We start from the raw sequence: 26,048 nt of genomic DNA on the forward strand, positions 1-26,048 counted from the left end.
TATTACATAGAAATATTAAGTTACAAAAATATCCTGTGAATTTATATATTGAATGTAAAATAACATGAACAATTTGTAACGCAGATATTTACTGTTTATTTAATAGAATAACCTCTTAAATTCAAGTTTAATACTGTTAATACATTTCTACAATTATGTAAAGTTAGTGACAATTAACAGTAAAAAGTACTTGTGTAATTTTACAAATTTTAATTGACAGATATCTTATATAATTATAGAAGTATTCACAACAAACACATTGAATAAATGTTTTTTATCAGTGTATAAGCATTGATTAGATTTGTAACTTTTCCTTTTAATAATTTTTGTACAGAAAAATTCCTCCAACCTGAATGAAACACATCGGATGCTCTGTGAGCCACAACAGCAGCGCTGCATTCGGTACCACGTTGGTTTTACTTTCAAACCACACCTTAAAATGAGGGTTGTGTTCTTCAGGTGACTTTATTAAACACAAAGACTTGAATTTTCTCTTATGAACTACGGATGATTTGTGACACAACAAAATTAACTATTTCACATTTTTCTATCATCACACGCTGCGTCTCCATACTGTTGTACCCTAACCCTGATTCTCTGAGACCAGTGAGTACTGACCACTGACAGTTTATATAACGGACAGTTTCTTGAACCTGCATTCTCTCTGACGGACAGTAGGGGGAAGCTCTACTCTGATAGTATTGAGTCTTATGGAGAAGTTAATTAATGAGCTCAGTAAACAGTTTCCTGATGAGTTTCTGGTCTCAGTCTCTAGTTTCAGTCTTCTTCCATACAGCATGGTGTTCATTTAGTAACTGATGGTCCCATTGAGAGTAAAACAGACCATAAAGCAGGGTATGCTTTAGGGCGGGGCTACCTTGTGATTGACAGCTCATTCTCAGTGAGTCCGTCCAGCTCAACCAAACTCAGATCAAACTGTCAAACAGTGCTGATCAGATATGGATCCAGATTCTGTTGTTGACTATTTCTCTCCTCAAATCTGTTCACAAACACATTTTACTGTTTATCTGGAACACCAGATCCTGTGTGAGCAGGCGGTCACCATTGTTTCCAAACCAAGAGCAGCCAATGAGAGCAGCTCAACTCGTGGTCTCTTGTCCATGTTAAACAGACTATGTGAAGGACTGTAGTATGATTGGCCGCAGGCAGAAAGACTCCGCCTCTGGTAGCAGAGAATAAAACAGAGTTAGTTTTAATATCCGATGTGAACAGATCGGATTAGACAGAAGAATCCTGAATATTTCATTTTCAATCTGCTATTATGTGTACAGACTGTAAATCAGCTCACGTCCTCCCAACAGTTCCCTTCTTGAAACTGAGCCTGGACCTTGGAAGGAGCTCCGTTATTGTGCGCTGATGTTGATTACTTTGGCAGATAGCTGCTCTCTGTTGGAGGGATTTCAGATGCTAATGTGACCCAGAGCTGATCAGTTACACAGCACTGAGGACGTCCTCACACAGATTATCTACAGAGAGCCATCTCAATCAGTCTGTGGAGCCAGGGGACATTATCGCCGCCCACCGCCAGCAACAGCCTCCGCGGGCTGCCTGCGTGCTGGCAAACAGCGCTAAAAAAAAGGAAAGTCCATCCATCACTCACACGTTTGTCCACGTTAAAATTACATGACATCCCTTAGCCGCCGCCTGCAGGTGAATCCAGCTTTGGTTTTACTATAATAAACACGGTAGAACTTTTTCTAATATTACAGTAAAAGGAAATCTGAATGTTAAAAGTTATAGAACTGTAATAAAAGTCATTAATTGTGAAATTAATAATAATAACAACAATACATTTTATTTGTAAAGCACTTTTCATAAAAGAATCTACAGAATCTAAAAGTGCTACAGAAACCAAGAAAAAAACAAAATAACAAAAAACACTAAGGGCAATAACACATTAAAATCAGCAACCAATAATAATACAAGTGATAAAATACATTAAGAAAAGCAGCTAAAAGATTACAGTAATTATTGCTGTTTACACTGATAACAACTGTATTTGGACAGTTTACCAATGCTTATACACTGATAAACAACATTTATTCAACTTCCATCATTATACAAGAATCTGTCAGTTAACTAATAAATACATTAAAATTACACAACTAATACTTTGTACTGTTAATGTCACTGATTTTACATAATTGTAGAAATGTGAAGAACACAACCCTCATTTTAAGGTGTGGTTTGAAAGTAAAACCAACGTGGTACCGAATGCAGCGCTGCTGTTGTGGCTCACAGAGCATCCGATGTGTTTCATTCAGGTTGGAGGATTTTTTCTGTACAAAAATTATTAAAAGGAAAAGTTACAAATCTAATCAATGCTTATACACTGATAAAAAACATTTATTCAATGTGTTTGTTGTGAATACTTCTATAATTATATAAGATATCTGTCAATTAAAATTTGTAAAATTACACAAGTACTTTTTACTGTTAATTGTCACTAACTTTACATAATTGTAGAAATGTATTAACAGTATTAAACTTGAATTTAACAGTTTATTCTATTAAATAAACAGTAAATATCTGCGTTACAAATTGTTCATGTTATTTTACATTCAATATATAAATTCACAGGATATTTTTGTAACTTAATATTTCTATGTAATAAATGTATTGTATATTAAAATACAGAAACAATCTGTAAACTCACAGATTTTTTTACCTGTGAGAAACAAGCTCTGTAGAACAGATGAGTTACACAGTGACTCAGACCGGATGTTGAAATGGGATTCAAAGCGCCAGCAGCGACGACGGGTCAATCATTTAAATGGAAACTCCATCCGTCTTCCCGCGGCCGCAGCGGTCAGGAGGGCCGCAGTGTGTTCAATAATTCAGTCAGGTCTTTGAAGAGGTGTCACAGCTGGTAGAGAGATCTGGACAAGAGGTCTCTCTGGTCTTAAATCTCTGACTGTGTGCCTGCACTAAAGTCCACATGTTCCCTCTTCCCCTCCAGCTCAACATCGGTGCCAGCGAGTGATTAAGTCCCCGAACTGTGGCAGACTTTGTAAAGACATGAAATAATAAAGTGTGCTGGGTGGAAGAAACACACTTCAGGTTACAGGAACTTCTACCTGAGCTCAGTCTGTCTCCTATCAGTTGTATTAATATATAAATGCTGAGCCTGGAGGCCGTTTTCTGTCACTGTGTATGTACATATACTCACAAACCCCTGGGGATGCTTTGTATGCTTTTATATGTTGTATATTTACAGCATTATATAATTACTCCATTTTTTCCAGACTGAACCATAGTTTGAGGACCTGAGAGAGAAAGATTGATACGTAGCGAACCGCTAACTACCGTTAGCTCAGTCAGCTGTGCAGCTAAGCTAACTGACTCAGGTCCGTGACGCCAGGAGCCAAACCCGGCAAGAGAACCACCCCGGTGCTGGATTCCCTGTTGGCCTCTGAGGTTCGGTCCCGGGTCCGACTGCATTCACTGGAATCAATATCAGCGATAAGTCCCTCCTACTTCCTGTTTTTACAGTTTCCTGTTTCATGGAGACTTTAAACGTCAGATTGACAAAGAAAAGAGAGAAGCAGCGAAAATAAAGACAACAATGATTTATTATATTATAATAATTATAGTTTCTGCAGAGGATGAGAGAACAATGTCTGTCTGTCTGTCAGTGGGTCCGGTGAGTGAAAGTCGAGTCTCCTTCCTCCTCTTCCTCTTCCTGTGTTTGTGTAATACATTCAATAATCAATCAACAGATCGCAGTCTCATAAAACTGAGCTTGTGGGCGCTGACTGTTAGCCGGGAGCAGTTAATCCATGTGCTCCTCTTCCTCCTCCTCTTCCTCGTCATAAAAAGCTCTGAGTAAACACTGATCACATCTACACACAGTTGCCATGGATACGATGGAGGATCCATGTTTTTATGTTTGTTTTATTTCTTTGGCCTTGAGTCTTCTTTGTCCCACCTCTTCTTCCTCTTCCTCCTCATCCTGATCTAATTGATCATTTATTATTAGTAGTATTGTTTGTTTATAATTATCCAGATTTGTAACTTTAGGCTCGATTGTAGTGATGGAAACATCCGTCAGACACTGAGCCAGCGTACAGTGTTAATGTTCTCTTTAAATGGTACTATAATAATAATAATAATATTATTATTATTATTATTATTATTATTACGCAGATAGTACAAAGGCAGACCAAATAAATGAACCAAATAAATTTTAAATAAAAAGTGGCTCTTAAAACAAATGTTTTGACTCAACATAAAAGGTTTTGATGCAGTTTTGTATAAATGTTTTTTGAGTTCTGGCAACTTAAATAATATAATTATGTTAAAAGTTATGTTCAACAAATGTACATTGAGTTTGAGGAATTTTACTCTACAATCAAATGTATTTTTAATTACCACTTAATAATTAGTGACATAAACACAAGTTCTTAAGTTGATTAAGCTGCTCATTAAATACATTTTATTTATGTCACTGCAACTCATTAAAATAACGTTTGCATCTTAAAAGGTTTATTAACTCAGTAACTTTATATCACTACTGTTGGTACAGTCCCTGTGTGTTCTCCTGGATGGATTACAACTGGATGTTTCTGAATGTTTAATATTATTTAAGTAAAAGTGGATTTTCTGACAGTAACTGGATCATTCACAGACTCGGTGAAGATTATTTATTTATTCTTGTTTTATTAGAACTATTTCTTCACCTGTCTGCTTTCTAACATTCAGCGTCTCTTTACTGAAACTCATCCTGCGCTTCGGCTAACCTCCAGCCTCCAAACAGAGCAGGTTCTTTTAGTTAGTATGCAGATGGGTATGATTCTCCACCTTTGTGTTGTAGCATCCTCTGTGCGACTGACTGCCTCTGCTCATCATAAAAACTCATCTCAAACTCACAGTGTCTAGCTTCCTTCCCATTAATGTGTGCCACAGTCATTAACGTGGTGACTGCGGATCATGATTAAATTGATTAATTGAATGGAAAAGGAAATAACTCCCCCGGATCCCTGCGAGGCTGCCGTGTGCACTGGAATGTACACAGTTAGCAGATTAACGGCGAGTGACAGGAAACCAAATGAGAAAAACAGACTAATCAGACAAGTTATCGCTGCCCAAACAGCGTCACCGTGGCAACCGCGTCATCTCGTTTGCCCAACAGTGCGCCTGAACGCAGCACGAGACGCTCTGTTGGACGTATGAGATGAAAAACACACACAGTACGGGATCGCTTTCCTTCCACACCAATGTCACAGTCTGGTTACCTGAACAACCATACAAGGCTTACTTCCTGAATCCAGTAGGAGGCACCGGGACTGAATATTTGTATGTAGATGCGTTCAAGGCAGGACCGGTATCTATCGTTAAGTTTGGTGCAGATTGGACAAAATTCACTGTTATGACTTCCTCTTTCATGGCGATGCGTTGAAAACCAACGCAAGCCACAGACGCGCCGTGGAAGTTGCTGCTCGGGCATTAATGACGTTCTTTTGGCTTTAAGTACGTTGGTTTAATATTAACAGAATCTGCAGAGTTTTATTCTGTTTCTGTCCACTTTGAATGAAGTTACGATGTTACGATGATCTGAGGGTAAAATGGAGTCTGGTGGAGAGCGATAGTGTGTTGTGGTGAGTTATATTGTGTGTCTGCCTCATTGTTTTGGCCTGAGATTTGGTGTTGTAGTGTGGGAAGTGAAGTGAGTATATATTACCTTTAAGTGCTGGATGTTGCAGTGTTGGATGACCTGCTGCGACTCCGGGTTATTTAAAAGGAAATAATGAAAAGGTTGTGTGTATTAACTGGGAGGCAGTGCAGTGTTTTCCCACCACAGGTGAGAAATTGACTGCCTTTGTTCTCTGTTGAATAAATCTGAATAAAACACACGTCTAACCCTTCTTCAAAGAAACGTTACAGTTGGGGGGGAAAAGCAAGAACATTTGAATAATTATATTCTTCCAGCTGCAGTCCCCAGACACAGCGCTGCAGTAACAGCATAGAGCTGCAAACACAGTTCATCTCTAAACCTCCCCGGTTGGTTCACAGCAAACAATCTGCATGAACAGGTCCAACAGCATCCCTCTGGTCCACTGAGCTCAACCGGGCTAAACAATGCAACAGTGCTAACGGTCCATAGCCAGACGTGTTTGAGCGGAGACATCTGTCCTCAGTCAAACACCTAAACATCAGGACAACAGGTAAATCTCCTTCATCACAGCCAATCACAGTCAATCACAGCCAGCATACATCCAGGTGACTGACTGCAGTCGGGGAGGGTGTTCCATCTCATCCTGGTCTCATTAGGCCTCCTGGCTGCTCCTGGATCTGCTGGCGAGCTCCTGAGGGCCGTCTCTAGCACGGCGAGGAGTGCTGCGAGGGATCGCTCTCTCAGAGATCAAGGTCAGATTTCATTACTCCTAATGAGGCTCAGCACCCATCACAGTCTCTGCTCTGCGGCTCTCACATGAAAGACGAGCAGCAGATTTCTGAGTCATTACAGATAACAGAGCAGAGGAAGGAGTCGCTATCTTCTCCCCTCGCCGCCGCCGCTGCTGGGTCAGAATCACCTTTAATTGTGAAGTACATTCCACTGGAGACTTTTCCTCTGACAGGAGTTTTATATTTCTGATCTCTGCAAACTGAAGCTGGAAGAAGTTTCCTGCACAAACATATTGTCTTTTTAAGGAAATTGCAGTTTCAAGCTAATGAGGTTTTGTGTAATTTGAGGATAATTCGTTTTCTGCTCTGTGAGGAGATGAAATGTGCAGCACTGCTCTCATTGTTTTAATGCCTATGGTTGTGTATGTTTGTATACCTGTATTCAGTATATGTGTTATATTTTATATTTTCATGTGTTTTTCAATTAAAAATACCTGAAAAATCATTGCCATCCCATAATGTTCTAATGCAACGGAAACGTTGTTCACTGCTCCGGTAAACAGGACGGACCTCAGATACGACTTAACAACGGGATAGATTTCTAGTTCACTCCACTCAGAGAGCGCTTTGGCTCAGCTACGAGCCAGACAGCTAACGTTATGCTCAACTCAGTGTGCTCAGCAGCCCAGTGTGCAGGGATAGGCTTGGGAACCGGAGGGTCGCCGGTTCAAGTCCCACAGACCACAAAAATATGGAGTGTGGACTGGTAGCTGGAGAGGTGCCAGCTTTACCTCCTGTGCACTGCCGAGGTGCCCTTGAGCAAGGCAACCTCACCCCAACACCTGCTCATGGGGTGCCAGTAACGTTGCAGCCCCATCACTCCACCATCTCTCTCCCCTTTGCATGTCCACAAGTACATGAAGTGTGCATTTCAGCCTTGTGTGAGTGTGTGTAAAAAAAGAGAACAATTTCCCCCTAGGGGATCAATAAAGTATACCTTCTTCTAATGCTATGCTTCGAGCCAGAGAGCTAAAGTTATTAGACCCAGCAGCCAATCAGACTGCAGTATGAATATAAATTGTGTGTTTGTGTGTGTGTCGCTCTCTGATAGATGCTGTAATCATGCTGTCAGATCACTGAGCTGTTCATGTACTTTCTCAGAGTGTGGAGAAGCATGTGTTCCTATCATACAGCGACAGTCTCACGCTACAGTTCATAAAGCTCTCTGTCGTTGTCTTTCATTAACCTCCAGCCTCGCTGCCACTACAGCTAACTGTGGATACACTGCTAATACACAACTCTACAGTGAATATCCTCCAGCCTTTTAGGCTCACAAACAGATTCTTGTTTTTTGAGATGGTCACGTTCCTTCCCACTCTCAGTAGTGACCTTCTCGTGTTGAAGAGACACTGACGTCCTGCCAGCTTCCAGCCACAGTGCAGACGGCTTGGACAGATCTCTGACTTCATCTTCACATTTTAGATAAAAATCACAGAAATGTTTGGACCACACCAGGAATATTTCACGTAATTCAGAAGATGATGACAAGCCTTACTTCCTGTGTCCAGTATGGGGGGCTATGAGTATGACTGAATACTGGCATGTAGAACTGTTCTGGGCGGGACTCTTATCAGACAGTTTGGTGGCGACTAGACAAAGTACACTACTTCCTGTTTCAGGAAAAGAAATGTCAAAATTGGACTCCATGCCACGGACAATTCAAGGGGCTGCCCACATTTCCACTACCGTTAATTTTGTGCTGCATTTCATCAGTTTTTGTGCATGTTGCGGCCTCCAAAAATGTGATTAATCTGGCAGAAAAATAGTAATAATAACAGCAGTCGCTGCTCGGGCCCGAAATATGGCGTTAAACCTTTGACCTAAATATTCCTTACTCCAAATATCAGTAATGTTCAGTTCCAGCATCTTCAGGAGAAATAAATGTGTTTCTCTTGTTGTTTTTCCAGCCGTCAGTCAGGCCTGCAGGCTTCCTCTCAGGCTGCTGTTAAAACATCCACCAATCACAGGGCAGAATAGAATGCAGCCTGAGAGGCAAACCCAGGGCAAAGAATGTAATGAAGCACCTGCTGTTATTACCCACGCTGATAATGAACATCTACCCTGTAGATAGTAATAAGGAAAACATATATTCATATATTCATTTATTTATATCAGGAGCTGAGAGATAAAACAAATATATTTTCTGTAAAATCCAAACTGAGTGAAACCAACGATGTAATCTCTCTGTGGAGGATTTAATTCTTCATATGATAAAACAACAAAACGCTGAAATACTGTTTACTAAAAATACAGTAATTTTTTTTTGTGAACAACTTTTTATTGTTTTTAAATGTAAACAAGTACAGCAGTCAGACCCCCCATCCCCACCCCACCCACCCCCTCAACCCTGGATCTCTGTAAAACTCTTACAAGACATGAGAGACCACGTTTTAACAAAAAAAAAATGCAAATACAGGTAGTGATTACAGCGATTCCTTAATCTTATCTGCCATTGTTTGCCACGCTAGATTAGTATCAGCTCCAGCACCATGCATTCTTGCCACTGATAGCTCCATATTAATTATGTCAATGTATGTGTTAATCCATTGGGACTTAATGTAATTAGTAATTAGTAATTGTATGTGGAGGTTTCCAGCGTAAAGCCAGCATCTTCTTGGCAGCAGTGATGCCTGTTAAGAGCATATGTCTTTTCCAACATGTCATCTTTAGTGGGGTGGTATCATTCAAGAGTAGCACAATGGGAGAACATGGTACAGTGACATCCAGTACATGAGATAAAGTAGTACAGACCTCACCCAAAAAAAAACTCACGTCCTGGCATTCCCAGTACATATGCATGTATGAGCCTATAAGTCCATCTGATCACAGGGTGCAGATTGGAGATGTTACACATTTCATGAGAAAGTTTCTCCTAGGAGTGAGGTAAGTCCTGTGGATATAATCGAAATGGATCTGTTGATGGTCTGGGTTTTTAGAAGCAAAGACAATCGAGGACCAAATCTTTTCCCAGTCCAGTGAATCACCTCCGATGGTAGTGTTCCAGTTCGCTAGACCATACATGTATGATTGGGGTTTTAGAGATAGAGGGTTTTATAAGAGGCATCCCGGATAAGTGAATATATTTGGGAGACCAAACCTCTTTTTCATCCTCTATTGTACAGAATGGAGTGCAAAGGGTGGGTAGTAAGAGGAGAATTCCACGGTACTCCATATGCTTTCATAGATGATCGTAGTTGAAAGTACAGAAATAAAGATGTTCCAGGCAATTGGTAAGACAGTCTCTGATCATTAAAGTCACGAAGCCCGTTCTTGTTATACACATCAGCTAAAACATAGATACCCCTAGAGCTCCAGTCCGGGGATGAGAATGGGACCCCCCCCCGCAGTGAGTAGGGAATAGTTGTTAAAGAGTGGACTATTCAGGTGCCATTTACATGTACTCTTACATTCCTTCTCAGCAATAACCCATGTTGATAAGAGGAAACTCATTATGGGACCAAGCCGCAGCTTAGCTTGTTTCAAAGGGACAGCAGAGTAAATCAGATCCTGCGGTCTGTGTGGGGATGCTAGGTTCTTTTCTATAGGTTTCCAACAGGGATCAGAATTGGGGTTAAGCCAATCTGTGAATGGTCTCAATACAAATGACCAAAAATAATATTTAAAGTTAGGCACGGAAAGACCACCCTCTGTTATATGTCGTTGAAGTGTTGTTAACTTCACACATGGCCGTTTCCCTCCCCAAATAAATTTAGAGACCAAAGAATGGACTTTCTTCCAGTAATCAATTGGGGGTGGTAAGGGCAACATTGAAGAAAAGAAATTTATGCGTGGTAAAATATCCATTTTAACAATTGACACACGAGCTTGCAATGATTTTGGCAAGTGAGACCATCTATTGAGATCGGCCTCAATTTTATTATAGATGCCCTGAAAATTCTTATTGGCAATATACGCTAATGAAGGAAACCCCCAAGTATAAATTGTTTGACCACTGGGATGTGCTGAGGTAATGAGCTCAGGTTCTATTTAGGGTTTAAAGGGAGAAGCGCCGCTCTGGTCCAATTGATTTTATAACCAGAAATTTGTGTATAAAAGTAAAAGTATCCAAAATATGCTGTAATGATATGGCTGCTCTATCGAAGTATAATAATATGTCATCAGCATACAGCGATATGGAGTGTGTGGTGTTATGTGGGATTTCTGTGCGAGGGGCTCTAATGACAAAATAAAAAGAAAAGGGCTTAACGGGCATCCCTGTCGGCACAAGCATGATAAATTAAACTTGTTTGGTATGATGGTGTTTGTGTTTATCATTTAGCAGATGGGTTATTGTATAGTAGTTTAGTTAAATTAATCCTTGAATAGGTTTTGTATCTGTACGAATAAAAACTATATTGTCTTGAAGAAGGGTTTACAGATCTAAATAGATCTGTGAGACTGAAATCGTCAACTAAACCTTGGAAGGCAACTGTCGAAGGAGGAATATGTTGAGATGGTGCACTAGATCTAGCGAGTAAGGGATCCAGGACAGCATTCATGTCAGCCCCAATAATAACTGAAAAGTCCTGCAGGTTTTGCTAATTGTGCCAAAGAACTCTGGGCTAAAATGATTTGTGGCATATATACATAGGAATGCAATTTTCTGACCATATACATTTGTTTTAATGTAAGCAATTCGACCATCCTCACTTCCATAGCTTCCAATATTGTTAAGGATAGGCTATGTCTTAACACCACCAGGGCACCGCAGCTTTTAGAATTGAAAGTAGCTGCAGCTACAGTATAGTAATAACGGTTCGACAAGCATTGTTTATCAGAGTGTTTAAAATGTGACTCTTAAATGAAGGCCACGTCTATCATGTGTCTTTTAAGCCAATCAAATGGTAAATGGTAAATGGACCTGTACTTGTATAGTGCCTTTCTAGTCTTCCGACCACTCAAAGCGCTTTTACACTACGTGCCACATTTCACTCAGTGATGGCAAAGTCCATCGAACAGAAACTAACATTCATACACATTCACACACCGATGCATGGCATCGGGAGCAATTTGGGGTTCAGTATCTTGCTCAAGGATACTTCGACATGTGGCACCAGGAGCCGGGGATCGAATCCACAACCTTCCGATTAAGGAAAGACCCGCTCTGCCTCTAAGCCACAACCGCCATTTTATATTCCAGCTAGCTATATGTAGCATAGTCATTATTACAGACAAGGCTGGGCAAAGTTTTGTGTTCCTGCATATTCATTATAATCAGAAATGTGGAGATCCAAATATTTAACCCCATGTCGCCAAAAAAAGGAAAAAAAGAAAAAGGAAAAATACGAACTCGCATCTAACATTATAACAAGGTGGCAGTAGCCACAAACCAAACACCCACTATTTGGGCACCTGAACTGAGAAAGCCGGCTATCACACCATTACAAAAGCCCGTCCTGGTACATTATTCTGTATAACCAGTCAAGTGTCATAAAATGAAAAACAGCAGAGATTGGCCACAGTAGTTTTTTGAGATTATTTACCACAAAAAAGATATGAAACTCAACTGCATAATTGTAATTATTCATCCATATCAGACCCTCTTGGAATTTTAGTCACGTAAAGCAAGTATTATAATCAACAAACAAAAACAGAATCCCTCATTTTGTCAGGTAACTTCTAGAGTTACAGTTACTTTAAGTATGCCCTGAGGTGTGTTATGGCTGTATGGGATAATACTTTACTTATCTAGAGATCCCGTGTTAGTAGTTCAGAATACCAGACATCAGATTCCTTCGTTAGTCCGCCAGCTGGGTGATGTTCGTCATTTTTTAACATATCGGCATCGGTCCGATGAGTAAAATTGGGCCGATATCCACAAACGATGTATATCCTCTAGTTGCTGTTTGTGTGTCAGGAGAGGGAGAAGGAGGGGGAGGGGGAGGGGGATTTGGCCATGTGTATTTGTTTGGGCACGCGACAGTGGCAGCACAGGATTGTGGGATGTTAAACTGAAGAGGAGAAAAAATGTCAGCGGTGTGGGCGTTTTTCACGGTGTCAAAAGAAGACGCTCGAAAAGCAGTATGAAACACCTGCAAAGTTGAGGTATTACGAGGAGGATGCCTCGTCAAGTCATTCAACACCACAAATTTAATATGTCATTTGAAAAACCGCCACCCAGAACTACACGAACAATTGCAGGAAGCAAATGCTGCTAACGTTAGCCAGCAGGCAAAAACAAAAGCAGCAGCAGCTGCAGCTGGGAGCCCAATACAGCAGGTACTCGACCAGACCAAGAAATTTGCCAAGGACAGCGCAAAATACAGGTCAATAACCAACAAGGTAATGGAAATGATTGCTCTTGACAACCAGCCATTTTCCATAGTAGAGGACCGAGGATTTTGGCGGTTGAAAGAGCATATTGAACCCCGCTACAGCCTGCCAAGTCGGCGCTACTTTTCCGACGTCTCCCTCCCTGCTTTGTACGAAGTCGTGGCCACGCATATCCACAAATTGTTGGACAGTGTGACTGACATTAGCTTCACTACGGATATATGGAGTTCAGACGTAAGTCAGATGAGTATGTTGAGCCTTACTGCTCAGTGGATTGATGGAAACTTTGAAATGAAGAGAGCTGTTTTACATTCGCAAGAGTTTGCAGGATCGCATACGGGGGTCGCCGTCGCTGGCGCATTTGACTGCATGTTTGCTACGTGGGAAATTACAGTGCAAGTTGAAAAAATGTGCATTAACAGTCAGGACATGTTTTGGATATTTTGATTTAGCCTTTTTCACGGATTTGAGTTCAATTAGAGTGCACAGAGCTGAAAACATGTTGCCATGAATACTGGCATGTTTGATAAGTGGTAAAGGTTGGTTAATTATGTTTTATGGTAGCCCTGTAACCTTGTTATTTGGAAGTTAAATACGTTCTGAAAATAAAGGAAGACATTCAAAAATTCAGTTTGCATGATTTTCAGTCCGTACAAAATTTTATCATCTCAGAAACTTAAAAAAACCCCAACATATATCGATATCGGTATATATATCAGTTATCAGCCATAACAGCAAAATTAATATCAGATATCGGTATCAGCCAAAATTTTCATATTGGTGCATCCCTACTTCTGACCCGCGGGACAGCTTTAGTTTAGCCGGGTAAATCAGGAACGGAATGAAACCGAGTTCCCTCGCTGTCTCCATCGCTTGGGAAAATGAGCGGCGACGTTTGATGGTGTAGATGCTGTAGTCCGCGGCGAAGCGGATCTCTTTGCTGTTGACCTCAATCCGAGAGCCTCTGGCTGCCTTCAAGATGTGGTCCCGGTCTGTGTAATGTAGCATCTTGCAGATCAGGATGCGGGATCCGGTGTCGCACTCTGGATCTGTACGATGAGCCCGCATCACTTCCATCTTCCCACCGGTGAGAGCAGGGAACCATTTAGTGAGCGAAGATGAAACAAAGTCCACTGCGTCGCTGTTTTCAACTTTTTCTGGCAGGTTGTAAATGCAAACATTATGTTTGCAGTATGTCGTTTGGAAAGACTGCTCAGATTTAGCCAGCTGAGTAGAGAGCCCTTTTTGGTCCGTTTTCAGCTTCTTAATTTCATTTGAGTTCTTCCTTACCTCTGTTTTTATGTTGTCCAGTCATTCTTCAAACTTCGCAAACTGTTTCTCAATAAAGGTTTGCTGCTCTTTCATCGCGGTAGCTTTTCGTCGTCTTTCAGAGGGTCAGACCCTATTTTGCTTCTCAAACCTTCAGCCATCGTATACATGGGGCTTACGGAGACTCGGGGCAAAGAGTTGTTAAGTTAACAATGCGAGGTGGATGGATTACTATGTAAAAGTTGGGGGAAAGGGCAAGAGCAACTGCGCTACGCAGCCATCTTGTCTGCAGGTCATGTGCAACTCTCCAAAATACAGTAATTTTCTATAATTACAATACAGTTTTTAATGTTTTTTGTCTTTTTTTTATTCATGTATACAAGATATCTGTCAATTAACAAACAAATCCATGTAATATTATACAACAAATACTGTTTTACTGTTAATTGTCACAAATTTTACATAATTTTAGAATTGTATTAACAAATTAAACTTGATTTTACCAGTTTAATCCATTAAATAAACAGTAAATATCTGCAAAAAAATTATAGATTTGCAAATTTATTTTAACTTTTTACCTGAAAAAAATTATTTAAAATTATTATTTCAAAGATTTAAAAAATACAGAAAAAATCTGTAAAATAAACGGGAAAGACTCTGTAAACGTACAGATCTTGTTTTACAGTGTATAAAGTAAATATATTGTGCAACCCATCGTTTATACTCTAACCTGGTCTTTAAAAGGGGATTCACAAATGTTATTTTCTGTCATTGAAGGAAGGAACGCCACATTTTCTCTCTCGACATCTGCTGCTAATCCTCTCCGGGCTTGAGACCCCGTTTCATCCCGTTCTACCGCCTCTATTGAGATTTAATTTAATTTATCACTTGTAATTTGTGTTTCCCTCCAGTAAACGCCTCGAGCCTGGCAGTCGGTCTCTTCAGAGGGCCGCACTGATTATGTATGCTACATGATACTCTAAGCACTCAGGCTGTATCGTCTTCTTCTTTATGGCTCTTGTTGTCAGTGGATGAGTCACTGTAACTCTCCTCTATGAGTTTGGAAGTGTTTTTATCTCCTGTCCTTCAGTTTCTGTCCAACAGGGACAGGAAGTGCTGTTTCAGGTATTTTCAGGTGTTCTTAATGGTATTTTAGAGTTTCCTGATAATCAATAAAAGTATTTGATGACTCATCCTGCACTCGGGGGCGTACACTAATGCTGCGTCCAATCAAACGCTTTCTCTCTTCTGACGCAATCTATGACAATCATTAGCTAACTAGTTATATCTGAAAGCAAATGCTAGTTAATTAACAACTGATGCAAATTTGTTTAATTAACACAACTTCATAACTTTATAACTTTATTCAGGGATTTTGGTGAAACTGATTTAGATTTTATGGAGAAAATAATTTCGTAATAAATTACAGATCCAGAAGATCCAGATGTCCGATGACTAAAATCCTTCATCTGGTTCAAATCTAGAGTTAAAAAGCCTCAAGATCTAAACAGTGGATGTAAAAATGTGGTTTCAAACTGGATATAAAGTCAATGTATGACAGCTTCTGGCAGGCAACCACAACGCTGACGCAGGCACAAAGGGGATATGATGCAATTGACAGGTGGCCAGTAAAGCTGGAGCAGCTCTCACTTGCTCATTCCCTGGACTTCATCTTCTCTCCATCCAAGAATACAACTCAACTACATACAGAACATAGCTCTAGTATTTATACATACATATATACATATAAGTCTGAATCCTCTCCTCAGCAGACATGTGATATAGTAGCACATGTAGGGCAGATCACGTATATTAATGTGGCACATTAGGATAATTGATCCACACATAAAGTGACAGACACACCCTCCCCGAGGCAGTGGGACTTTCTTCTTCTCCGACTCTCTTAACAGCAAGTTCAAACAAAGGATATAAATCTTCTAAAAAAATCAGTGTACATGTACCTCGGCTGAATCGTATTAGGGTCGACTGTCACGCTTGAACATATAGTTTCAGTAATAGCTCCTCTTTGTAATCCGGAAAGCAACACACACACCGCAAAATACACACAGAGGGGTTATAGGATGGAGGGAAAGAAGCAATAATGGGAGGCCTAATAGCAGCAGCTCTGCCACATCTGGCTTACCAGGGGCTATTGAGGTGAATAATTTAGTGTTGTGAAAAAGCAGAGACATGGTCTTGAATGCAGAAGCAGAAGAATGCTGCAGATCCATTCACAGCTATGGTGTTAGAAAACATGCTGCTTTTTAACTTAAAAAGGGGATTTTCTGAGGGACACTTGAACTGAATATATTGATATATTCTTCTGCAAGAGACTCCAACGGGAGAATATTTCATCCTGTGCAGTTCTTAAAAACATAAGTATCTGTGGGAGAATGAGTTTTTACAGTTTTAAGCAGTGTTTTATCTAAGCAACAACCTCTGTGGCTGCAAATGAATCAAACAAAGTACCAAAACATGCAGTTCCTCTAACGGCCCCTTGAGGCAGCAGTGAGTAAGTCTCCATAAGGCCCCATATTTGAATGTCCAACTTTACAGCAGAAATAAACATGGTTTTGGTCTTGGTAATTTACCCGTTCATGACAGCAGTGCGGGGCTGGCATGATCCTGATGACTAATTTTGCCATTGATTAAATAAATTTAAATCTAGACTAGTCGACCCATTTAAAAGTAAGAAAACACTCAGAAAACAGTTAAATTGATCAGAGTTTAAAGAGTAATCACACAGTCAGTCTTCACTCACTGTTAGCTAGCTGCTACATCCTGTTCATATGTTGTCCAGATTGATTGATTGTAAAGAAAATGAAGAGATGTTGATGTTATCAGCCAGAGATTGATCACTCTCATTGATTGATGGTTATTGATAACCTGATCCATGAGGCCTTAGAGGTTTTATTGGAGATTGTTTTCACTGCTGGCTGGATTTACTTTGTGATGAGAACCACAGAACAGACCTGATGAAGTGACAGAGGATAATGTTACAGCTTTGAGGGAGTAGGTAGACTAACGCTATGTTAGCTAACTGTCAGTTAGCAGATACAACGAGGCTGATAGCTGCCTTATAATGTGATTAATGTCATCCTACCTTACCATACTCTGGATATACTTTTTATTTTAAAAATTTGACGTTTTATCTCAGAATTTTTTCTTTATCTCATAATGATTTCCTCTTTCCCCTGAATAGTGCCATTAGATTAGTTGTGTTAAATCAGCTGCTAGAATCCCTAAGTAGACCCCAGTAAAACAGGTCTATTTATTGCTAATCTCTTGTTCGTATTCACAGTAGAATCCTGTTAGATCTTCCACTGATGCCTGAATGATCCTGGAAATATTCAGTTTTCAACAGAAACACTTCCAGCGGCTCCAACCAGGACTCTGACTCTGGTAGATGAAGACCCGGCGGGTTCAGGCAGCGACAGAAGAGGAAGGAAACGGAGGAAGAGGAGCCAGTTTGTAGCCAGTTAATTAGTCAGTAACTGTTAACGTTATCAATCATCCATCGTATTGATCAGTCCACCAGGATTAGTTTCTGTGAAGTTGGAAGTTATTTATTCAGTGTGTTGAACAACCAGACTGTGTGATTTTACACTGTGTTGGAAAAAAATAACTAAATGTTCAGTCTCCTTGCGCATTCACAATCATTACTGCTGTTTCTGTTAGCATCTAACAGGTTAAACTGTTCACATACAGAGATTATAATCAATACAGTAATATCAGAAACCTTACAACTAGTCGACTAGAAAAATCTTTAGTTGAGGCAGCCCTCCCTTGTTTAAACAGTGGGTGGACAGCTTCAATGTTTGAAAAAATGCCACAAAAGTGCCCTGTTTGATGCCCCTATGGTAGATAAAACACAATAAAGTGCCCTAATTTTTTTCACCCTTGCCACTGAATCCATGGCCTGAACTAGAGGATGAAAATTGATCAGTGCAATAACATCATTTGCATTCAGTCACTGTGTCCCTGTTGAACACAGTCCTTTAGTGTGGTCCGTTTGGCTCCATTGCTCCGGATCAAACACCCTAATACATTTGTAAAGCTCACACACTATCACATAATCTCCTCTGACTATCTGTCCCGAACAAGCCGCCAATTAGGAATCCCCTCTCAGATTGTGCGGATGGGCAAATCTGGTGTAAATTGGCTTGATAATCCTCCAGAGCGTCCCAGCCCGGCTCCAACAAAAACACGTTAAAGGGGAGAGGGGGAGCAGCTCTCACCGCACTGGACAGTATTTCAGTGGGATGCATTAATATAGTTGGATGCAAATTGTTTAAATCTGGTCCTCGTTCAGGAGAGATAAGGTGAGATGGATGTTTGCTCTGCTGCAGTTATCAGTGCACAAGATCTAATTAACAGACGTAATGAGTGTAAAGATGAACCTCATTGGACTCTCTGTGCTGCCTGCCTTCAGATTCATACGACATTTTTAAACTACCGGCTTCAGAATCAGAAATACTTTATTGATGTCTAATATAAAAATAATAGAATAAAATAAATAAGTTGTAAAGATATCTGCATTATACTATAATGAAGAAAAACAGAAAATATGTAAAAACATATATACTACAATATATAGCTATAATATATTCTTTATAATATAAATAATATATAAATAAATAGTAATAATGCTGAGAAACAGCTCTGACTCAGTGTTTAGGTCTGTTAGCTTTTAGCTCCGTTACTAATTCAACTGGGAAGTGGAGCAGACCCAGTGTTAGCTACAGCAGGGGTACCAAGGCCAGACAGAGGGGCAACAACAGAAGCTGTTTTTATTGCTCTTTTGTCATGTCATTGGACTTCAGAAAAGATCCCTGAGATACTGAAATGATGCTGGTTAATTTTGTCGTACTGTAATATCAGATATCAGCTATAAGATCAGTTATCAGTAATAATAGCTCATAACTTTTTATAGTCCTCCTCTGTCACAGTTTATAACGTCATAAACAAACCGTACAGTTGTGATATTCACTGACCTCCAGTAAAAACTACAGAACACAACAGAACCTGGCGATAAAGACGGAACGAAAAGGCGAAGCAACAGTAAAATAATGGGTTTGATTTTTAAATGTGTTTTAGGTCATAAGACATTTTTTAACATTTTGTTCTACAACATTAAATCCATCAGTAAATTTCCCGTCTGTAAGTGCTGAAGTTCGGTGTCTCTTAATATAAATGTATATAAACTCACATTGAGCTGCAGGGTCTCGGTCCACTGTCCAATCACTCGGTACCCGGGTCCGGTGAAGTTGTTCCACTGGTACTGAAACAGATCGTAGCGTCCAGGAGCATCCCCGTTACGGTTGAATGTCACTGAAGTACCAGCACTCCCTGTGGAAGACAAATTAAACAATGAGTCACATTATCACTTAATCAGACAAACTATTTTCCATCTAAATTTACCACAAATTTCCAGAAAATGTCAAAATAAAACAAAGCTTCAACCCTCTGTGATTGACAGAGTTTCCTGATGGACAGATAGCTTTAGCTAAAGTAGCTAACCGCTAATTAACTGCTGCTAACTGTATCTGCCATTAGCGGGCAACAGAACCGGGCTCAGCAGACGGACCGGGATCGAACACAGCCTCTAAGACCTGTCGGTAGTAATAACGTTACAGTAACGAGGTCATTTACAGAATTTCTGATGGAAAGATTGATCAGTAGCCAACCGCTAACTGCTGTTAGCTCAGTCACCCGTGCAAGCTAACTGACGTTTTTATAAAAACACATATTGCAAAGAGAGAGAAGTGAGTCAGTGTAAGATTGACTGTGAATGAATATGAATAAATGAACAATCTGTCAGTGGCTAGTTTTGATTCCATTCGACTTTCTGTTATTGTTCCTCTGTTCTTTGTCCCCTCACACACTGTTTATTTACTGTGGCCGGCCTCCCTCTGGTGCCAGGAGTCCCTTTCAAGTCTGTATTTAATTTGGAGTGAAAGGGAGACAGATAGTGCTGAGCTTCCTCTCTTCAGTATGAAATAGAAAGATTTCCTCAGGTCAGAAATAACTGCTTTGGTTATAACAGCTTCTTTATTCATAGTTATTTCTCTGAAGTTGGAACCCTCTCTCTCTCTCTCCGTGTGTTTCCTCCTCGTCTTCCTCACATAACGTTTTAATGCAGAGCTCTTCCAGTGTAATGATACATTATTCCATGCATTATTCCTCTGAGTAAATTAATACAGTCGAATTGTTTCCTTTTGCCTCAGTTAATTTGCACGATGTATGCCGTAATAATTATTGTAATTTGACTAAAATAAAAATGTATTAAACTGAAATATCAGTCAGTGTGTGGAACTGAAGTCCTGCCAGTCTCTAAAAGTTTCCCAAATGATCAAAACCAGCCCAAAACTATTCATACAGCTCAATTAAAACGTAACACTGACCTAAACTCAGATATTCTGTACAGTTTAATCTCTTTTCAACCGATAACCTCAGATAATGACACACATATTGTCTGAGGTTTCCACTGTACTAAAGGTTGTAGATTCAGCTGCAGGAAGTCATTTTACATCCTGCTCTCAAACTGATCATTTGTTCATTGCTTTCAGAGAATTACTTTTTATAAAAATCAACTTTATGAACATTTTCTCTGACAGGTAAAGCAGCAGAAAGTAAAGAAACTGAAGAAAACGGCTTCAATGCTTTGATGTAAAACACATCTAATATTCAAATCCTCAAATCTGATCTCACTTATCAGAAACTGGAGACTGAAAGCAATTATATTCTGAGAAGTGGAGCACTTATCACAAATCTAAAACTGGTTCGTGTCGGCTCTCAATCCAACATGTTTCAACACATCTGTCAGTGCAGTCACAGCTGATGATGAGGACGAAGATGAGGAGGATGGTTTGTGTGTCTGAGTGCTTTGTAGAGGAGCAGAGAGAGGATATAAAGTGTCTGTCTGAAGTGGAAAGCATTAACGGATACTGTACATACAGGTAAACGTTGCATGGAGCCTTTTATTGGCTCTCTGTGCTCCTACTCCTTTTTTATGGCAGAGTTGAATCATAGATATATTAAGGCGAAGACAGAAGGAAAATAAAAGAAAAATGAAAAAAGAAGAATTTATGGGTGAATACAACAGTCAAACATAAAATGTTTTAATACATTTTATTTGATGGAGTTAAAGCCCCAATGAAACAATAAGCAGAGTGCTGTTTGCTTTCTCATATTTACGTGTTCCCTGGAAAAACAGACCGAAAAACAGTCATATGCCTTGTGTCTACAGCACCGACATTTTCCCTGTATCTACAGCACTGATCTCTGTGCTGTATCTACAGCACTGGCCGCCGGCCTCCATCTACAGCACTGACTTCCACCCTGAATCTACAGAACTGACCTCCGCCCTGTATCTAAGGCACTGACATCTGTACTGTATCTGTCCCGTCCTCTGTAACTTCGGTGTTGTTGTACAGCTAGGGAGGGACTTGTCTTGGAAATTGATTGGTGCTGAGTGTGTGTTACATCCTCACTGCTATGAAGCTAGTGGTATGAGCTAGCATCAACGTCTACCTTGAAGTCACAGCTGGACCAAGGACCGAACACAATCTCTGAGACTGCTAACAGCAGATACAGTGAGCAGCAGTTAATTGGTGGTTACTTTTATATTTTCTTCATAAAATCTGATCCAATTTCACCAAAATCACTTAGTACAGTTATAAAGTTGAGCTAGCTAATGTAGCTATAAAGTAGGTCTTTGTACAGTACTCAGTGAGGCCATAGATGTCTGTACCACATCAGCCCTCAGAAACACTCCGCTCCGGCAGCGTCATAAGAGAGAAAGCATTTGATTGGACGCAGCATTAGTATACACCCCCTAGTGCAGGATCAGTCATCAAATATTTTTATTGATTATCAGGAAACTCTAAAATACCATTAGGAATACCTGACAATACCTGAAACAGGACTTCCTGTCAGTGTTGGACACAACAAGATATATGTGATAAAAACACAAAAACATTCATCTGGACTTCTTATATCTTTTGATATATCTGTTTAGCTGAATAGAAACGTGACGGTGTTTCATCAGCACTCAGTCAGCAGAGAGATAGACTGACAGCTGGGATCACAAAGAAACTGATTGTCAATTTAAAAAGAGAGCAGACGTTTTAAAAGCCGATGACGGAGTCTATGTGGTGTCGGTTTGGTGTTGGGTAGCTCAATTATTAATTCCTGCCATGACCAGACAACTGCTTCAGATCAATACTCGGGTTAATAGCTACCAGAGGCAATGCACACCGACCTCTTGATATAAAATGTATTTTGTATCTCAGTCGATATTCGGCTCATGTTTGTTTCAATTGGGATGAAAAGAAAGAGTTCTGAATTCCTTTTTTTTTAAAAAACAATCAATATATTGTGATCGGACTGAGATACGCTGTTATCTGAGGAATATGATCCATTTCTTTGGAAACACTGAGGAGGTGAAGGCACCAGCAGCTCTGTTGTGGGCTGATTTCTGTTCTTTTTGTAATTATTAAGACACTAATAAATGGTGAGTGAGCAGTTCAACTGCCACTCTCATTTTAAATTAGCACATTGCAGGCTTTGCTAATTAGCTGATAAAAGAATCTCTCTGGAGGGGAAGATTTCCAAGGCTCTGTCTCATGCATTAAAACTATAAAACTATGCAAATAATATGACGAGTAATGCAAATGAAAACTGCAAATAGCTTATTGTAAAAATGGAATCATGTCATTTACATAAGGTGCTAAATGGTTATTGTTCATCATCCATTTGACAATAATACCCAAGTTACAGGATAGATACAGGACAGAAGTCAGTGCTGTAGATACAGGACAGAGGTCACTTTAAGTTAGCTTGTTTTGTCATCATTGTCTCGCATTATTATGTTGTATTTTTTTAAATGTATATATATTAATTCAATCAAATCTTTATTAACTTTCTATGAAAAACAATGAGTATAATTTTTTTAACTTCACTAAAGCTTATGAAATAAAATTAATATTAATTATAATAATTGTTATTGTTACTATTATATGAATCAAATAGACAGTACGGACCTCTGACCTGCATCTACAGCACTGACCTTTGCACTGTATCTATGACAGAAAATGGGTCCCTTAAGGAAAACAGTTGGGAACCACTGCCCTAGGGTTAATGGTTAAATCACATGGGGCTGCAGAGAGACCACAAGCTTTCCAAAACTTTAACTAAATAATCTTGACACAGCCATAAAACACTTTCAGTAACGCTTTACTTCCAACATGTGTTAAATAACATCTGTTAATTATGTTGATAAAGAAGATAATCCATTATGTTCCTTTCTAAATGTATTTGACAAAAGAAGAAAACAATTTTTTATTTTAGGAGAGAGGTTTTAACACAAACCTCCCATCCCTTCAGCTGGAGGCTGCCAGACTAAAGACAATAATATCACAAAATAGTCTTATAATACTGTTTCATTTGCATTTTGGCTGCAGAGTGAAACGTCTTCGAAGGCCAACTACTCGCTCATAAAGGAGCCCCGTCCTCCGTTGTGTGGGTGGAAACACTGCCTTTAATTACTGACTTCATTCTGGGGCAATAAAAGTCTTAATTATTGCCCCTTTAAGGCTGAGGACGTATATCATCTCACCTGTTCACAGACGTTCTGCCTCAGAAATACTCATTTGATTCTATCTTTATTAATTAATGCAACTCCGGACACATTTTCCGCTTTATTGCTCTTTTACTTTTTACCCTGAGAGTAATTATGTTGGCTATCTCTACAGGAAATAGCTTGAATAGATGAATTATGCTTTATATATATATATATATATATATATATATATATATATATATATATATATATATATATATATATATATATATATGAGGGCAGTGTGTCACATGATTTAAATTAGTTCAATTCCATAAAGACCCGTTTCTTCAAGCACAACTGTGACCTAAATTCGGTGTATGCTTTTCTCCTTTGAGAAAACAATAGCCAGCTGCACACTTTAACTCCTCCACATGCTGAATGTGAACTGTAGAAGTCTAATGACCCATTTCCACTGTTTCATATCCAGATGAGGTTTCAGATAAGAGAAGCTTTTATTGATGCCCAGTAGGGAAATTCTTCTATTCTTCTGATCATAATCCGGCTTTGTTTTCTGGGCTACATCAGATTTAGAATTCTGATTCATGTCCTCCAGTCCAGAAGGAGGTGCTGGTTCTGATGCTGGTAACTGATGAATTGTAGAGACTGTAACTCTCCACTGGAGTTGTTTCCTTGCACTTTAATGAGAGAAAGACTGATTTCAGCTCTGTTATCAGTAACACCCTGTAGAGGTTACAACCACACACTATTTATTGACACAGTTACAGTTGGATGACTGTGTCTACAACACTGCCCTCTGCCCTGTTTGTACAGCACTGACTTCTGCCCTGTATCTACAACACTGACCTCTGTCCTGTATCTGTCCTGTCCTCTGTAACTTAGGTATTATTGTCAATCAATCTAAAATTCTTTGACTTTACTCCAACTTATGAAATAAAGTTAATATTATTCAGTATTGTTACTATTATATGAGTCCAATACACAGTAGAGACCTCTAAACTGCTCTCATTGGCAGACTATCACAACTTTATTGCTCGTATAAAAACACAACTTTATCATGAAGATTGATTAATGGATGGATGTCATATTATATACTGAAACTGGTTAATTTTTACATAAGTACACCTCATATTTAGTTTTACAGGAATTAAAATAAATACAAAGAAATCAATATTTTTGTAAATGTTTTGGCATACTTTGTTAAATAAACCTTTAAGATCACATCCTAAGGGTTAATTTAATATGGACTTTAGTTTGTCTTTCATGCAGATGTTCAGTGTTATATAAGTGGAGCAGCACTGTGAGAGCAAACGGTAATAAGTGGTTCAAAGACACAGACTGCAACTGTATATGGCAGTGTTTCTCCTTCACGCTGTGTTTGGACTGGATAGATCATGAGCCTTGACCACTTCAGTCTACATGAAGGTGTTCTGGTGTTTGAATTTAATTACATTAAAAAGAGATTTTAAACTAAAAGAACTCCATATGAGGTACGATGAAGAGCATGTTATGACGGACGATAAAAGACAGTGATACAGAAGCCATTTTATGACACAATCTAGACAATTTAATGCAGTTTTATACCCAGAAGTGTTTTTATGATCAGTGTTAGTAGATTGTATCCCCTCTGAATCTGCTGCTGTCTCACACACTCGCTCATGGAGCATGGCCTCGGAGCGCAGAGCATAAATACGCTGCAGGAGGACGCAACCATCCGTCCACTCACCGTTGAAGCTGACGCTGCGGATGTACTTGAGTAGTTTCTTCCCCCCGGCCAGGTCCATCTCGGGGCAGATGCCAGAGTTCTCGGGACACAGGTCCCTCTGCATGTTGTGTAGGGCGTGGGCCATGGCGTACACTGCGTCGATCACAAACTGGACCTTGCCCTCCTGCTCGTACTTGGAGTCGATGCCAATACGCTCCTGACCTGAGAGACAGAAATAATCCAGACTCAGTTTACAGGTCCACATCCTTACCACAAAGACACATTTTATGTGTGTTATATGTAAGTCTTTTTACAACAAATGTCCACCTGTTTCAGACTGAAAGATCTCACACATTATGGATTCATGCAGATTATTTTCTCCATTAATCTATTGATAACTTGTTTGCTTTGTAAAAATGTAAAAAATGATTTGCTTGTTTAGTCCAACCAAAAGTCCGAACCTCAAAATTATAACAAATACATTGAAATTATTACAATCACTCAAAGGAAAATCAACAAATCTTCACATTTGAGAAGCTGAAAAATGACTGTTGACTTTCAGTCAGTCGACTACTTGTTTAGAATCCCTTAATGGCAGACATTTTGACTTCTCAAAGCACGTATGTAAACATTGACAATGTCCCTATTCCATTAGGTGAATTTTGCAATTGGCTATCAGGAGGCAGCTTTTATCACAAACAACCTTCCAAATGTGGTTGTCTTTTGAACATCGATTAGCCTAGCACATATATAAGTATGAGAAAGTTGAGGTTCAAAAAGGATTAGGAAGGA

At 39.5% G+C, this 26,048-nt stretch overlaps 1 protein-coding gene and 1 pseudogene across 2 annotated transcripts in view; one reads left to right on the forward strand and one right to left on the reverse strand.

Annotated features, from left to right (window-relative positions):
* Nucleotides 1-26,048, forward strand: part of LOC127372007 (nuclear factor 7, ovary-like) — a 423,840-nt pseudogene that overhangs the window by 135,827 nt on the left and 261,965 nt on the right.
* Nucleotides 1-26,048, reverse strand: part of LOC127371986 (metabotropic glutamate receptor 7) — a 231,587-nt gene that overhangs the window by 33,716 nt on the left and 171,823 nt on the right. For both annotated transcript variants that reach the window (XM_051415292.1, XM_051415291.1), the window contains exons 6-7: nucleotides 25,278-25,478; nucleotides 19,178-19,317 (exon numbers count right to left, since the gene is read on the reverse strand). In XM_051415292.1, the coding sequence (XP_051271252.1) occupies nucleotides 19,178-19,317; nucleotides 25,278-25,478 (341 nt within the window). The remainder of the gene's footprint in view (nucleotides 1-19,177; nucleotides 19,318-25,277; nucleotides 25,479-26,048) is intronic.

This window comes from Dicentrarchus labrax, unplaced genomic scaffold (assembly GCF_905237075.1).
Source record: "Dicentrarchus labrax unplaced genomic scaffold, dlabrax2021, whole genome shotgun sequence".
In the NCBI taxonomy this organism is placed as follows: Eukaryota; Metazoa; Chordata; class Actinopteri; family Moronidae; genus Dicentrarchus; species Dicentrarchus labrax.